General features: G+C 34.8%; 1 protein-coding gene and 1 pseudogene across 2 annotated transcripts; one reads left to right on the top strand and one right to left on the bottom strand.

Moving 5' to 3' along the window:
• Positions 1-257: 257 nt before the first annotated feature.
• On the bottom strand, positions 258-17,107 carry LOC120188147. Of its 2 annotated transcripts, XM_039191661.1 has the most exons (8): positions 17,003-17,107; positions 16,272-16,370; positions 16,126-16,191; positions 15,945-16,042; positions 15,734-15,859; positions 15,333-15,656; positions 15,000-15,255; positions 258-268 (listed from the first exon to the last, which is right to left on the bottom strand). In XM_039191661.1, the coding sequence occupies exons 2-7, from the start codon at positions 16,330-16,332 to the stop codon at positions 15,037-15,039; spliced, it is 894 nt and encodes a 297-aa protein (XP_039047592.1). In that variant the 5' UTR covers positions 16,333-16,370; positions 17,003-17,107; the 3' UTR covers positions 258-268; positions 15,000-15,036. The 2 variants fall into 2 exon arrangements, with proteins under 2 accessions (XP_039047592.1, XP_039047591.1); XM_039191660.1 differs by lacking the exon at positions 258-268 and having other exon boundaries at positions 14,918-15,255; positions 17,003-17,106.
• LOC120188255 lies at positions 6,039-13,052 on the top strand (annotated as a pseudogene).
• Positions 17,108-17,408: the final 301 nt, after the last annotated feature.

The raw sequence follows: 17,408 nt of genomic DNA on the forward strand, positions 1-17,408 counted from the left end.
AGGAATCGATCCCCCCTTGAAGGAACCGATTCCACCTTTGAAGGGGAACCGATTCCCCCCCACAGGGGAATCGATACCCCCTGGGTTCTGGTTAAACATGGGAAGAACCCTTATTTTGTTCAAAACCCTTATTTCTTCCGCCGTTTCTCTCATTCTAAGCACTCAAATCTCCATTTTGCCTTAAATCAACGTTTTTAATCGGAATTCACTTCAAATATCATCCTCTAAACCTGTTGGAATCATCAAAAACGTGCAAACTTCATCTAATCTCACTCAAATCCGAAATCATTCAAGGTATTTTCCAAAACTTTTTTTTTATCAATTTATGAACATAGAACTAGTTTTAATTAGTTCTAGGTTGAATTTTTGATCGGGCATTGATTATTTACTGATTAGAAACTAGATATTACAACTAATTTCATCAAAAACACAAGATTTTTCCAAAATTTTCTAAATTTTCGAAATAAAAAAATTTATTAATTTTCAAATTATTGAGTTTTGATTAAATTATGTTGTTATGAAAACTATACATATATTGTTTCTCAAAACCATATTTTTCAAAGGTTTTTCAAAAACTTTGCCCATTAGGATTGATTTAGAGAACCTTGAAATATTGAGGACTCAATTGAGTTTTGGGATTGATTGAATTGCATACATGTGTTTTTTTAAATTGCAGGTTATCAATTCTATTCCGATTTCCTAAACCATGTCCAATCTTAAACGTGCTAGGTCATCATCTAGTCGTTCACAACGTCAACCAAATCCACCTCCAAATCCTCCTCCTATTCCAATTTCTAATCCTAATCCCATTGATCCTAACTTGACTATCCAAAATTCGTGTTTCAATCATCATGATCCTAGAAATCATCGTTTTTGGTATTATCAATATTTTGACTCTTACAAAATCCGGGAAGAACGTATTCCTTCTCGTCAAGCTATGTTAGCTATCAATTTTAAATATCTTCCTCTTTTACAAGAGTGGAAATTTGATAAACTCTTTGACCTTGAACCCATCGTTTACCATCAACTTGTGCGTATTTTCTATTCTAATACCGTTTGTGTTAAAAACCAAACTGAAACTGAAACCATAGGAATTCGTTCCTACCTTCTAGGACAATTCTTATATATTGACTCGGCTTACATAGCCAATACATTCGGATTAGATAATGATGGTATTTCAAATGAAAAACAGGTTTTAGGATATCGTTATAAAAAAAGGGATAGTGCAAGTGTCTTAGACTTTCATGAACGTTTTCTTCATCTAATAATTTCTTGGTGGTTTCGACCATCCGGAGGTCGTTATTCTACTCTTAGAGCCTTAGATCTTTGGTGGTTACATTGTTTCGAAAACAATATTAAAATCAACCTACCTCATATTATTTTTGCTGAAATTGTTGAAACCGTAAATCTTGTTCCTAACAAAAAACTCTGTTCATCTCTTGTTTACAGTTGCATTTTGAGTAATCTGTTTTCCAAAGATGGGCTTAGAGTCGGTCTAGATGTCGTTTTTCCCCTTAAGAAACAAATTAACCTTCTTTCCTTAACGAGAGCGGGATGGATTAAGGATAAGGAAACCGGTGAATGGTTTTGATCTTCTGCAAATACTCCGGGAGCTAGTTCTTCATAAGCTCCACCCGAAGCTGACGAAGATCTCGAGCTTGATCAATTAATACGAGACATCGATGAAGCCGAAGATGAGCCTGAGCAGCCCGAGGAGCAGCCCGAAGAGCAAGCACAACAAACGCATCAAATGCCTCCATATTTCTAATCCTTTATGGAGACATTCGATTTTCGATACGCTACCATGGATCACGCTTTTCTTCTATAGAGTCCCACTTATCTACAATGGGAGCTCAACAATTAGAAATTCTTCGGGAGATGCGTGCAAACAATGAAGCAACTAACGCGCGTATTAATGACTCACTAACGAAATGGCCGCTATGCGAGCTCGTTTTCCTCCTCCTGATCGGATATGTGATTCAATGTTTTACTTTGAACTCCAAACTTATTGTTTTAACATTTTGAATATTTTGGAATGTTTGAATTTGTGGATTGATTGACTTTGAATTTGTTTGGATTTATGAATGGTTAGAAATTATCTATTTGGTGTGATTAAATTTATTCATTATTGCATCATTTACTTCATGATTAGATATATGACCAATTTTGCCATTTCACATTAATTATGAATATTGATTATGAAACTAATGGCTAACGTTTCTCTTGCTGTGATCTTAGCAGCTTATATTATATATAATCAATTAGCTAAATGATTTCAAAATCTTGTTTAAATTCTTTAAAATGTCTTTTTGATTTAACAAAAAAGGGGAGAAGTGTTAAAAGTGTTTTTAAATGATAAATGGGAGAAGTGTTAAAGTAAGGGGGAGTAATTTCAAAACTTGATTTCAAAATCTTAAAATTACTAAAATGTTTTGTTATATCAAAAAGGGGGAGATTGTTGAAACATTTTGATATTTCGATATAACAAATTAAGTTAAATGAATTTTAAGATTTCCAAATGATTTCTAAGTATATTCGATAGAATTATTCGAATAGCAAAAACATTACTCCAAATCTTTCAAAGATCATTTTTAATCCTTACTCAAAGTGTAAAATTAAGTTTTAATCTTAAAACAATTTCAAAATAATTTACAAAGTATTTCGAACATTTCAAAGCCAAAAATTCCAGATTGCTCAGAGGGAACCGATTCCCCTAAGGGGGTACCGATTCCCCTTGAATGGTTTGGCTCCGAGAATTCCAGTATGCTCGGAGGGAACCGATTCCCCCCTTGTATAACGGTCGAAATATTGAATTTTACACTTAGGGAACCGATTCCCATAGGGGTACCGATTCCCCCCACGCATCAAACTGTTTTATTAATTGTTTTCACACTAAAACGGCTATATTATTTTCTCTAATTATCCCCAACGTTCAGAACTGATTCAAGGTGTATTTAAGCAAGCTTAGAAGCCATTGATCAACAACAAGAAACATCAAGCATTAGAATCAAGAGAGAATCAAAGAGAAAGCACAAACCTCAAGTTTGAGCATTTCAAGCCTATTTTTCATTCAATATTCATTTGCTTTCAAGAACACTTATTGGGCTCAATTGTATTTATTCTTGAGTGTTCTTTCTTTGTTCTATAATTGTGCAAACATATTTCCTTGTGAGGTTTTTCTTGTAAGTTTGCAAATTTGTATTTCTCTTTGAGAAAAGAGTGTTCTCAAGAATTGGGGTATATTCTTGAGGGAGTTGTAAGGTTATCTCTTTGGCCTCAAATGAAAGAACAAATTAGTGAATTGTTGAAAAATCCTTAGTGTGGATAGCTAAGGTAGTGGACGTAGACTTGGTTGATAAAGTCGAACCACTCTAAATCGCTGTGCAATTTCTTTCAATTTTCTGCAAAAGCTTCCACTAAACTTTTATTGCCAATTCACCCCCTCTTGGCCGATTCAAGCAATCGATTAATTCAACAATGTCTATAAATACATGAAACATATAACATAAATAATCAAAAGTATGTGTTAGAATCCATCTAACCCATGCACGTATAGTGTAGGAAAAATTCATAATATTCATTCCAATACAACATTCTAATTACAATGTTTCTTATACTTCATTTCCACCTTAACTTACTTGAATTCACCTTTAAAATCACAATTGCACCTTAAGCACTTATTTTCTCTTTTAGGCTTTAAGGACTAATCATAAAAATTTCACATTTCGAGTCTAAATTCAATAATTTAATCATCAAATTAATCCTTGAAAGTTAACAAATATCATAAATAAGTCACTTGAATTTTCCTATAAATTTTTCCTTAAGAAACCCATATGGCCTAATATAATCCATCATTTTCCAAAGAGTTTTCAAGTTCCAAACAACACATTTAAATATTTATTATATTTTTCTACCATATCCTTCATCAAATTCAAGCTTTGAATATAATTCCAAATTGATTCCTAAAGGAAACTAATTGATTTTCATCACTTGAAATATGAAATCAACATCACAATACCTATATCATCATTTTCAAGCCTGAAAACCTCAAATTCCATCATTTCTTTCATCCACCATTTTCATAAATTTAGGGTTATAAGCATGAACAACATGAACAAATGGTATCAAATTAAAGAGAATTCAATAAAGAACAAATTTGAATTTCATGTCTCAACCTTAAATCCAACTCACTTAAAAATAAATTTCAAAACTTACCTATGCTTTTCTTTGTAACTCACGAAGCAACAATGTTTTCAAGAACTTTCTTAATTTTTTTAGTTCTTTTTGTATTTACCTAAATGAATTCAAAATTTATTTTAGTCCAAAATGACTATAGTGACCTTCAAATCTAATGATCCTAATCACGCCACATATCAAATTTATCATCCAAGGGTTGAAATTAAACCATTAAGTTAGTAGTTTACAACTTTACCCTTGTAAATTTCCAAAATTACAATCTTGTATTTTTTAATCCAATGGCTAAGATTTAACTTGGAAATCAACTTAAATCCAACTGTCCATATTAAATCTTATCATTTTAAAGCATGGGAAAGACATTTTGGCCTTTGCTTTATCATCTAGCAAATTTCCTTAATTTACGATTTGCTTCAATTATCAGATTTTTTCTCGAACTTTCACACTTTATAGCTTTTAAACATACTCCGTACTAAAAAACTGAGTGACACCAAAACAACATTCTTGAGAGTAACTATTCATTTAAGGGGCAAAAATATACTTTTAAAAAATATCATTTTAGTCCCTAAACTTTCCCAAGTTTATACTTTAGCAACCAAACTTTCATTTTATTCAGTTTGGTACTAACCAAATTTTTGGGATATTGCAACCTAAACACTTACAAATTAAACAAAAAAGAATGAAAATGTGCCATAAAGGCAGAGGAAAATTTACCACAAAGACAAGAAAAATGCACTATAAAGCTAAAACTATTAGAAACTAAAATGTAAAATAAAAATAAATATAGGATATAAAAATGAGAAATAAGAAACAAAATAGGAAATTAGGGATTTAGCTGTGTAATAACGTCAAATATAAGGGTGAATGTGTAAAGCTTTCCTTGTAGCAATTGTATATCTATTCCTTTGAGAAAGTTTTCAAATTTAATTAATGTCTAAAGGAGAAGAAAAAATACATATCTATTTAAGAAAAATATGTATTAAAATTTGGGTACTTATACGGTATAATCTATAATTTAATTATATTTTTTCTGATTTTATATATACTATGTGTAACTGATCAAACCTAAAATCTTAATAAATTATTAAGTGAAATAAGTTTTTATTAACCTGTGATGGATACAAATATTATATATTCAAAGACCCTATCATTTAATATTAAATTAATATATTCAAAGACATATTTTTTTCTTATATTTGTATAAGAAATGATTTTTTTCAACTCATTGGAAATTCACGGTTTCTTTTTCCTGTTTATAGTTTATTAGGATATGAAGGACTGGAAGTCGTTAATCCAGAAGGCGGGACTGAAGATGCCGAAGAGGAAACAAGGAGAGGAAGATGGAAACAGGAGGTACTCCTTAATTTTCCTCATTTTCGAGTAGAGAATAAGGAATGAAAGCTCTTAGCATGGTGGTGCCTGCTTCTGTCATATGCGTTTGGATCACGAATATCTTTACCTTGAGAAGGAATTAAAATAAAACTAGCAGAACATGGAACATATGAAACATTGAATGTTGCTTGAGCTCGACACAACAATAAATGCTCAGTTTTGTGTGCATACAATTAGCATTTTATATCTAGTATGGGCCTCTGCACCAGGACAGGGACAGTTACCGGAGAATGATGCAGAAGTATATAGGATCTGATGTCACGTCAATGGTGACACTTCCAGTACTTATTTTGAGCCTATGTCGATGTTGCAGAAAATGGCCGAGGTTTGTGTTTTTCGTATACAAACTAGGTTGCTTTGTAGTTATTACTATGTTTGATTCTTTTGTTGTGGTGGGTTTTTATTGATTTCATTGTCTGTGACAGTCGATGTAGTACTCCTACCTGCTAGATATGGCTGATGAATGTGAGGATCCCTATATGCGAATGGTTTGTTGCGGAAGACGGCTATCGGATAGAGCAAAATCGCAATTGATAATTTGAGAAAATAAAAATAAAGATAAAAGAGACACAAAATTTACGTGGAAAACCCCTAAATAATATAGGGTAAAAACCACGGGCAACAGTAGTAGAATTTCACTATGAGAAAATAGGAATTACAACCTCTCTCGATCTACCAAGGAGAAAACAATGATAATTCTCTCTTGATAAAAATGAGAAAACAACTCTCAAGAAACTCTCTAAATTCTCTTTAGTATTGGAAGAAAGCTAGAATGGTTTGGGATGATTTTGAAGCTAAATGAGCTAGGGTATTTATAGTTGAAGCTTAAGAACTAATCTTGTAAATACCCTAAAGTCTAATGATAAATTTGGTAATTATGCCTTACCAAATTCAACCAAAGTTGGCTTCCCACTTAGACTAAATTAGCAGTCGGCTGCTGCCACTTAAATTGACTATTATTTTCAACAATCTCCCACTTGAAGATTTGATTGAAACAATCACATCTTCACACCATTTTTTTTTACTTGTACCATCATGTTGCTTACGTCTCTAACAGGCCACAGGAGGATCGACACCAGGTAAATTATCAGTGTGATCGCCTTCGTCATGAAATCTGCTATGTTGTCTTTGGAATGGATCTTCTGCATATCTATCGTTCCTTCTTCCACCTTTTCACGAATGAAATGGTATTGAACTCGTATGTGTTTTTTTCCTTGAATGAAATGCTGGATTCCTTACTAGATGCAAGGCGCTTTGACTGTCACAAAACAGAGAGACATACTCTTGATTGTGCCTAAGCTCCTCCAATAGCATCTTCAACCAAATTGCTTCTTTACTGGCTTGTGTAGCTGCTACTATTCTGCCTATGTTGGATGTAGCCACAACTGACTGCAATTTTGAAACCCAGCTTACAACTCCACCAGCAACTTTGACACATATCCTGTAGTAGATTTGCTTTTATCCAAATCCCCTGTATAGTCAGAATCTACATATACATTGATTAGTAAATTTGATCATCCATAACATAATGCAACATTTGAGGTCCCTTGATGTATCGCAAGACCCTTTTACTATATTCCAATATCTTGCCTGGATTCGCCATGTACCGACTAACCACTCCCACTGCTTGTGCAATGTCTGGTCTTGTGCATATCATAGCGAACATTAAACTTCCATGCTGATGCATACGGTACTCGAGACATCTCCATCCTCTCTTCTTCATGCTAAGACTCATACTGGAGGATAATTTGAAGTTAATAGGAAGAGGGGTAGAAATTGGCTTACAATCTTGCATGCTGAATCGTGACAAGATCTTCTTCAAGTAATTCTTTTGTGAAAGCCAAATCTTCCTATTACTTATGTCTCGGTGAATTTGCATCCCTAGAATCCTGTTTGCTGATCCCAAGTCCTTCATTTCAAATTCCCTAGCCAGTTGTGCCTTCAATTCTTCATATGATCTTTGTTGGGTCTGCAACCAACATGTCATCCACATACAACAGCAATATAACAAAATCGTTATCACCAGACCTCTTGAAATAAGCACAAGGGTCTGCATTAAGTCTGTTGTATCCAAGGCAAATAATGAAGGAATCAAATCTCTTATACCACACCTCGGCGCCTGCTTTGACCGTACAGAGATTTGTTCAACCTGCAAACCAAGTTCTTATTTTCTTTTTCTTCAAAACCTTCAGGCGGGAGCATATAAATCTCTTCTTCAAGATTTCCATGAAGAAAAGTTTTTTTTAACATCTAGCTGCCTAGATGTAAGTTCAATGTAGCACACATTACCAAGACTACTCGAATTGTTGTTAGTCGAACCACAGGAGAAATATTTCATTAAAATCAATACCTTCTTTTTGAGCATATCCTTTGACCACCAGTCTTGCACGATACCTCTCCAATTGATCGTCACCATTTCTCTTAATTTTGAAGACCCATTTGTTACCAATTGGCTTCCTTCCTTGTGGTAGTGGCATAAGGTCCCATGTATTATTTTATGAAGGGCTTCAATTTCTTCTTGCATTTCCATCATCCATAGTGAAACATCTGAGTTGTTTATTGCCTCCTGGTATGTTGATGGCTCATCGTCCTATGTTAAAAGGTAGTATGCAATATTACCTTCTATAAATAATCTGAGTGCCAATTGGGACGTCTTCTCGCACGATCTGATGACGAGTTGTTGGAGCTTCAGAACTCTCTGGTTGTTCATGTGCTGGTTCTGCTTCTGAAGAATCTCCTTGTTCAACCTCCTTTTCCACATGTATTGTGTAGTCTCTAACTTTTTAGCACTATCATCATCTTCTTTTCTTTGTAGTTTATATTCTACAATATAACATCCCTGTGATGACTACTTTGTGGGCAGTGGGATCCCACAAGCGATACCCCTTGGCTCCATCAGCATACCCCAAGAATTTGCATTTCCTGGATTTTGAATCCAGCTTTGAGATTCTTGGGAGTTGTACATCACGTACACAATACTTCCAAATATATGGAGGTTTGAATAATCAGCTGGTTTACAGTCCACATCTCCATTGGTGTCTTCAGCTCTATTGCAGTTGATGGAGCTCGATTCACCAAATAACAGGTGGTATTGACTGCTTCTGCCCAGAATGATTTTTCTATGCCTGTATCCCTTAACATTGCTCTTATTCTTTCTAACAAGGTTCTGTTCATCGCTCTACACTCCATTTGGTTGAGGAGTGTTCACCACTATGAACTTTCTCTTTGATGCCTTCTTTCCTGCAAAAGTCATCAAATTCTTCTTGTGTATTCTCCTCCATTATCTGTTCTGAAACACTTGATCTTATTTCCAGAAAAAGTTCCACCCGCGCTTTGAAGTTTTGAAAGTTAAAAACACATCTGACTTCTTCTTAATAGGATACAACCCAACATCTCTGGAGTAGTCATCAATGAAGAGACAAAGTATTTGCTCCGCCTAGTGATGTAACTGGTGATGCCATACGTCAGAGTGAACCAATTCTAGAACACTTTGCCTCTAGAATTTGATGTGTTGAATTTCAACCGGTTCTGCTTACTTGTTATGCAATGCTCACACAAAGTAAGTGATACATTTATTAAGCCTGGAAGTAGCTTTTGCTCCGCAAGGACTTTATTCCTTGCTCTGACATGTGTCCAAGTTTCTGATGCCATAGCATTTCAAAATCTGAAACTACATGAGGCAACAGAGGCTTCTGCTTCTAGCAAAGTTTCTCCCTTCAGCATGTACATGTTTGCAGCTATCTTTTCGCCTTTCAGCACCACAAGCGATCCACGGAACACCTTCATGATTCCTTTCCGTGTTCAATCTTACTTGCATTATCCAACAATCCGTATGATAATAAATTTTCTTTAGGCCTTTCACGTGCCGCACATCTCGAACAACTTTAATTGTTTCATCATACATTTTCAATGTGATTGTCCCCACGCCAACGATCTCTAAGGCATGATCATTGCAACTATACACAGATCCTCCTGAGACATGTTCATAATGATGGAACCATTCTCTTCTTGAGGTCATGTGATATGTTGCTCCTGAATCAATGAGCCATATATCTGCAAATCTTTTTCTGCATTCTACGGTGGTTGACGCTTCACAGCATAGAAAATCTCTATCATCTGAAGTGTTTGCGGTATTGCCTTGTGGGATTAGAGTTTTTATTTAGACTCCAACAATCCTTCTTCAAGTGACCATTCTTTCCACAGTTGTAGCACTTTAAATTCTTCTTGCTTCTTGACTTTGATCTACCATGTTTGTGACTGTTGCTTTGGCCACGTTCCGTTGATCTCCCTCTCATCGTTGTCAACGCTTCTACTTGTTGCAGATTTACTTGTCTGTCTTCCTTATTCTTGCGCTGATTTTCTTCTTGTAGAATAGCGGCTGCAACGTCATCGAAGACTAGACTGGTGACATTACTGTTTGTCAAGTTGATGATGAGTTGATCATACAAATTAGGTAGACTTTGAAGTAGAAGTTTAGCACGTTCTTGTTCTCCTATTTTACAGCTTAAGGATGTAAAGCTGAGAAAATAAAGTGTTCAGTGTATTTAAGTGCTCCGTCACTGAAGTAGATTCTGGCATACGGAGAGTGTACATTTTCTCTTAAGGAAAATTTTATTGTACAGCGTGTGGCCTCGTACAGTTTGGTGAGATGATCCCATATCTCCTTAGTTGTTCTTCTCCTCGATTCTTGACATACTTCATCTGCTAATGCTAGAAAGTTTGCCATAGCATTCCCGTCCATTTCAATCCATTTGTTGTCATCTGTGAAATCCAACGGCCTTTCACTGATAGCTACTAGACAACCATCTTTCCTCATGATGGCCTTCATCTTCAATTCCACAATGAGAATTTCTCTCATCAATTTTTCAATATAAAATTTCGTTGACATAACTTCTATTACGGATAGCTCCCACTATTTCACTATCGTGAATAGTTCTCTAGAACCTTCAAAGAATTGGTAATACCTTCTTACTTTCTTATGTTGGAGGATCCACCTTTTGGTGGCGACACAAGAAAATAAGCATGTATACACACTCAATCTGGCTCGGATACCAATTGTTGCGGAAGACGCTTATCGGATACAGCAAAATCGCAACTGATAATTTGAAAATAAAAATGAAGATAAAAGAGACAAAATTTACGTGGAAACCCCTTAAATAATAGGATAAAAACCACGGGCAATAGTAGAATTTCACTATGAGAAATAGGAATTGCAACCTCTCTCGATCTACCAAGGAGAAAACAATGATAATTCTCTCTTGATAAAAAGGAGAAACAACTCTCAAGAAACTCTAAATTCTCCCTAGTATTGGAAGAAAGCTAGAATGCTTTGGGATGGTTTTGAAGCTAAATGAGCTAGGGTATTTATAGTTGAAGCTTAAGGACTAATCTTGTAAATACCCTAAATTCTAATGATTAAATTTGATAACTATACCTTACCAAATTCACCAAAGTTAGCTGCCCCTTAGACTAAATTAGCAGCCGACTGTTGCCACTTAAATTGACTATTATTTTCAACATGGTTTACTCGAGTAAGATTTGGTCTACTATGCTTATCAACGTACCTGGAAACAATTCAATCCTATACTTGGCGAGACTTATGAAATGGTTAATCATGGTGACATTACTTTATTGCTGAACAGGTAGGTATTTAGACCTAGGTCTTGGTTCTTCTTTTAATCTTTTCATTTTAATGCCTTTTGCTATTGTTTCTGACATTGTTATTATTATAATTTCTCAATGGCTGCGATTTTGTGATCCTTATTAAATATTTTCCCTTGCAGGTTAGTCATCACCCTCCGATGAGCGCTGGTCATGCTGAAAATGAGCATTTCACTTATGATATTCTTCTAAAGTCAAAACCAAACTTTGGGGAACTCAATTGACATCTATCCGCTTGGAAGGTAAAACATGCTCTCTTTCATAACTTGCTTAACAAGATACAATCTTCCTCTTCCTTCCTCCTTTTTTTTTTTCTGCAATTTTTAAAACTTTTTATATGCGTTCTGATGCTGTCAGACATTGTGGCTGTCATACATAAACTCGAATGGGATCTTAATCTTCTAGGGCTCTTCTCATCTGATCAAATTGAAATCAATTGGATTATCCTTTTGTAGTATTTGATATCAGTGAGAGCTGCATCTATTCTAATATAATTTTATTTGCAGGACTCGTGTGACCCTGAAAAGAGATGGCGTTGTTCTGGACTTGGTGCCTCCTCCCACACAAGTAAACAATCTAATATTTGGACGAACTTGGGTGGACTCATCTGGGAGATGATCATGACAAACCTGACAACAGGAGACAAAGCTGTTTTATATTTTCAACCATCTGGTTGGTTCGGGTATTGTTTTAGCCTTATTTTGAGAAATTCCTTTTGTTTCACCTCATCTGTTTCTTTGGGCATCAATTTCTAAGTATTCAATTTGTATCATCTGGTTATGTCACACAATTTAAAAGTTCTTTATTGGTTGTTCACAGAGCTGGGCGATATGAGATTGATGGATATGTGTATAATGCTGCTGAGGAGCCAAAGATTTTGATGACTGGGAAATGGAATGAATCCATGAGTTATCAACCTTGCGACAGTGATGGCGAACCACTTCCTGGATCTGAACTAAAGAAGGTTTGTCATTTTCAACACATTAGTTGTTTGCATCTTTCGTATTCTCATAAACACACCCCTAGCCTTTTTATTGATTCTATTCTGGAATTCACTTTTCCTGCCAGAACTTTACCGAAGAATGAAAAGAATAATATGCTTTTTACATGTGATTCTTGACCAGAAAGCATGTTATTGATTCTGTGCCTTCCCCAAGTGATTAAATTTGATTTCCAAAACAAATTTGCTATCAAAATGGTGAAAACACACTTTTTCCGATCACAGTGTGAAGCATCATACCTTTCCTGAATCCAGTAGGTTTCGACATAGCAAATAAACAATGCCACAACGATTACATTAGAACCCCGATACTGGACTCCTTGTCTTTTCTCTTATGCAGTCATGGCGAGTTGCTGATGCTCCCAAAAATGATAAATTCCAATACACATATTTTGCGCATAAGATTAACAGCTTTGATACTACTCCCAAGAAGCTATTAGCATCCGATTCTCATTTACGCCCAAGACAGATTTGCACTAGAGCAGGGTGAACTCTCTAAAGCTGGTTTTGAAAAGAGCAGGACTGTTTCCCACTCAAACTAGATATCGAAGTTTTCTGTTTTCTTTCATGCATTATTTTGATGGTGAACTAATGTCTTCAAAACTCTTTATGTTGGTCAGTTTGGAGGAAAGACAGAGAGCTGAAAAGAAAAACAGGGAAGAAAGGGGCCATAAATTCACTCCAAAATGGTTCGACTTCACCGACGAAGTCGCTGCTACTCCGTGGGGCGACTTGGAAGTGTATCAATACAATGGCAAGTATTCAGAATACTGGGCTGCCATCAATAGCTCAAGTAGCACAGTGATGGAATCGATGTTAAGTGGACTGAATTCAATCCATAGCAGTACGAAGATTTGGCTGCTAATTAAAGCCTATGCCCCTCCGCATTTGCAAACGCATTGGCTGCATGGTAAAATATATAATGTATTCTTTCTATTTCTTTTAAAGTCGGTTTTGTATTTGCTAGAGCTTGTTGTAGAACAGAATAATTATGGTTTTCACCTTTCCCCTGATTATAATGTTTATAGTTTTAGATCTACGATTTCAGCACTTTCTTATTGCCCCCCCCCCCCCCCCCCCCGTATATACTAGAATGGTTTTCGCACTGGTTGATGCCAAGTTGTCAAAACAAATTTCCCTTCACAACGACGCCGTTTCGCCCTGGTTTCAGTAATTTTATCAGATTTACGACATCGTTTCGCATCAGCCAGATACAAATGGAACTTGTTTAAAGTTTTTTTTTTCTCCTTAAAATAATATTTAGCTAAATATAATTTGATTCAAGGGTTGAACTTCTGTAGCTTAAAAGATTTTTCTTCTGCAAATTCCTTTTAAATTGTACCCTATTGAGCCTTAATTCAGTTAGGGAGAATGTAATTTCGAGTTTGTTTAAACATATAATATCTTTCGATTTAAAAATTTGAGAGAGATCAATTTTAAAAATAAAAAAGAATATTTTGTAAAAAAATGGAAAGTTATTTGTTAATAAAAAAATGAAAAGTTAGTCTACTTGTTAGTAAATATGTGAATTTAAATAATTAGTTTTGGTTTATTTATTACATATAAGTTATTGAACTTTTTTTTAACTTTTTGTATATAAATTGTCAAACTGTAATTTTTATAAAATTATGTTTTTAATTGAATTAATTTCTCGATTATCATAAAGTTCATGAGCATTTTATGTTTTTATAATTAGCAATGCTTCGTCCCGGGGCTATCGCCTCTAATTTTTTATAAAAAAATATGGGTAAATATTAAATTAGATCTTCAAATTTTAGTTTATTTTAATTTCACTTCTTATTTTTTATGGTTAATTATATTTTACTCTCTCTCATTTTCTACAGTTATTATATCTTGTTCCTTAAGCTGATATTCTGGTTCCATCCAGACCATATTCTAATAAATTAAACTAAAGAAATTAATTTCTCAAATTTTCATAAGAATAAAATTTATAATTAGACACTAAACAAAATATTGATTTAGCTTTAGAACTGTTTAAGGTAAAATATCCTTTCTAGGGATGGCAACAGGCCGGGTATTGGTCTCCCCGTCCCTGTCCCCGTCCCCGTTTAAAAAATTCATATCCGTCCCCATTTAAAAAACTCATACTCGTCCCCGCTTAAAAAACCGCGGGGATTTAAACGGGGATCCCCATCGGATAATCGGGAAAAACCTTTGGGAAACGGATATCCCCGTTTAGCATAAACGATTATTTAAACGGGTATCGGGCCGGCTATATATATATTTAAATTAAATATATAAATATTATATATATATATTAAATTAAATTAAATTTATTAATATTATATATATATATATAATAATTATTTTTAAAATTTATCGAGATGGGTATCGGGCCGGGTAATCGGGGCGGGGATTACCAAACCCGTCTCCATCCCCGTTTAGCATAAACTGTTTTTCTCCGTCCCCGTTTAATTTGATTTTCGGTTTTCCACTTCGGGTTCTATATTTGCATGCATCAAATCTGACCCTCCGATCATACAAATATATTATATTATAGGAGAGAAATTATTAAATTAAATCCAGTGTCATATATTATATTGGTATCTGATTAGCATGGTCTTAAATTCTTAATCTGTCAGATTAAGACAACAATGATTAAGCCATCCCAAACAGTAGGATTATTATATTATGCATTTGAAAGATCAGAACCAGACATCTGGATAATCAGAAACAAATTACAGGCAATGGGACCACACCATGATTGGTGGATTTTCATCTTCGTAACAACGTTAATTAACAAGTAATAAATAACATAGAATAATAATCTAAGCAGTCACAGATGTCTCCACCGTAACCTGTCCGGAGTAACCGACCTCCGATTTCATGTCGGTCTCCCAGAGCTCCGGTAATGCCTGCTTCATGTTGTGAATGCTTTCCAATGCATAATCTGCTCCTTTAGGTCTCTGTGAAGTCCCCACCAGCACCGTGTGAAGACCGACACGTTTCCCTGCTTGGATGTTTCGGACACTGTCGTCGAAGAACAACTGAAACAACAAAACCCCATGTTGAGAAAAAAACATCATTTGACTGTTATTAAAATAACATGTTGAGATCATCTTACTGTTCTTTGAGGGTTGAGTTTGGCAATCTTGAGGGCAAGCTCTATGGCATATTCTTGTGGTTTGCAAACAATGGGTGTCTTTGGTAATGTTGAAGTTCCACACGGTGCTTTGGTCTCGGCAAAATGACCGATTATGTCGAAAACTTCAGGGCTTCTAGCGACAACAGCTGATCCCAGAAACTCAATGTCATCTTCATCATCAGAAACTGTGGTTTTATGGGCAGGATTGAGTGTCTCAAAGCATATAATCCCTTCAAAACAGTCCTCTAATCCAAGTTTAATCAAAGCTTTAGCTGCATGGACCTTGTCTGCATTTGTGAAAATCTATACCAACAAGACAAATTTAGAGTTCTGTTGGGAGACAATTGGGAGTGATTTTTGAGCACATTTCAAATGCTTACAATTTTTCTCAGAGGCAAGCTCAGCAATAGATTCCTCAATTGAGGATCTGGTTTTAGGTTTTCATAAGGAAGTCTTCCATGAACATAGCTGTGGTATTCATCATAGTCAAAATCATAACCAATTGCCTGAAAAAAAAAATTAAATTTTCAGTTAATCCTCTGATCTTTGTCTAATGACAAAAGCTTAGGAAAAAAAAGAACAAAAGAGTACCCTGAGGCCAGCCATTGTTGTCCCATAGTTCTTATACAACAAGTTGGACAGTTCAACAATTTTTTCCTTTTCTATCCCAAGCTTTTCCACCATGTAATCTGAAAGAAAAAAATGAACATTTCATTTAAAAGCTTAAATCTTTGAATAACATCCATGCATGTATCACAGTGCAAATCCTAACCTTTAATGTTCTTCCCACATTCTCTTGAAAGACCAGAACTAAGGGGATAAAGGGTATCATCAAGATCTGCAAATCCAACAAACCCACCTTTTTTCAGCCATTACTTCATATGTTAAACCTCTTGTTTTCGAAGCCGATTAGCTTACCGAAGAGAAGGCAATCGAATTTATGCCTCTGAGCTTGTCGGTATCGATCCTCAAATTCCATTTTCTCACTTGTTGGAAGGAATAACCAGCAAAGAGGACCTTAAATAATCAAGGGAAATGAGTTAAACATTGAAGTCCGAGTAAGCTTAATGTATAAATAATTGATTTAAATATCTCCCCATGGCTTGTATGAAACTAAGGACACAAATGACTCAGATAACCACCATGGAACACTAGGAAAATCCTAATAAGTGGATGAGGTTTAACCAATCCTCAGTAATTGGATAAGACTTTAATCAATTAGTTCATGAATGGATAAACCACAACCACAACTACAAATCCAAATCAAAAAGGGCATAAACCTAGGATTAAGTACCAAAAGTGATTAAAAGAAGGTAATGTGTTTAATAAAACAATTAAAATGGTACAGTTTAAAGAGTTTGGAATTTAAAAGTGATGATTGTTCAACCAAAAAGAAAACACAATATGGGCAATAAAAGGTGATAATAATTAAACATAGGGAAAGAACCAACTTCCCCATCAAAGAAAGTCAGCAATATTTTAGGGTAAAGGAACATTGATTTTATCATTGTGCCGTGTTTTGAGTGAAACCAAAAGGAGAAAGGATTTTCATGAAGAAAACCCAGAAAGCAGGAAGCTTTTAAAATCATAAAAAAATTAATGTTTGAACATGTAAAGAGAATGAAGGTTTCAATGAAGAAGTACCATACCGGTTTCAAAAACCAGGTAAGTTGATAGGCCAAGAAACAGGGGAAACTGAAGGAGAAGATTGTAAGAATGGTGTCCTCAAGGAACAACAATTACAATGAGCGAAAGGGGGAAGAAGCTCAGAAGCAGAGTTGGGTTTTTATAGGAAAAATTCGTTGGATAAATTATCCAAGTGTTAAGTTTTATTTTATAGCTGTTCATTTTTTAGCATCGTGTTTTAAAATAAAAATAAAATCTTAATAATTTATATTGTTAATTAATATTTTATTTAAAATTCAAGAGTTAAATTAATAATTTATTTAAAATTTAAGAGTTAAATTAATATTTTATCTAAAATTTAAGTATCTACTTTTTATCACCGAATTTAAAAATGTTTTGGTCACTTATATTATCGTATTTTATTAAAAG

This window comes from Hibiscus syriacus, unplaced genomic scaffold (genome assembly GCF_006381635.1).
Source record: "Hibiscus syriacus cultivar Baekdansim isolate YM2019G1 unplaced genomic scaffold, ASM638163v2 tig00116939_pilon, whole genome shotgun sequence".
Classification (NCBI taxonomy): Eukaryota; Viridiplantae; Streptophyta; class Magnoliopsida; order Malvales; family Malvaceae; genus Hibiscus; species Hibiscus syriacus.

What these genes read in the sequence shown, in the direction of transcription:
- LOC120188147 (XM_039191661.1), bottom strand. Translation starts at nt 16,332, where the DNA reads ATGGAATTTGAGGATCGATACCGACAAGCTCAGAGGCATAAATTCGAT. An exon ending in ATTCGATTGCCTTCTCTTCG is followed by an intron (nt 16,192 to 16,271) that starts GTAAGCTAATCG and finishes TTGGATTTGCAG; the next exon opens with ATCTTGATGATACCCTTTAT. An exon ending in CAACAATGGCTGGCCTCAGG is followed by an intron (nt 15,860 to 15,944) that starts GTACTCTTTTGT and finishes TTTTTTTTTCAG; the next exon opens with GCAATTGGTTATGATTTTGA.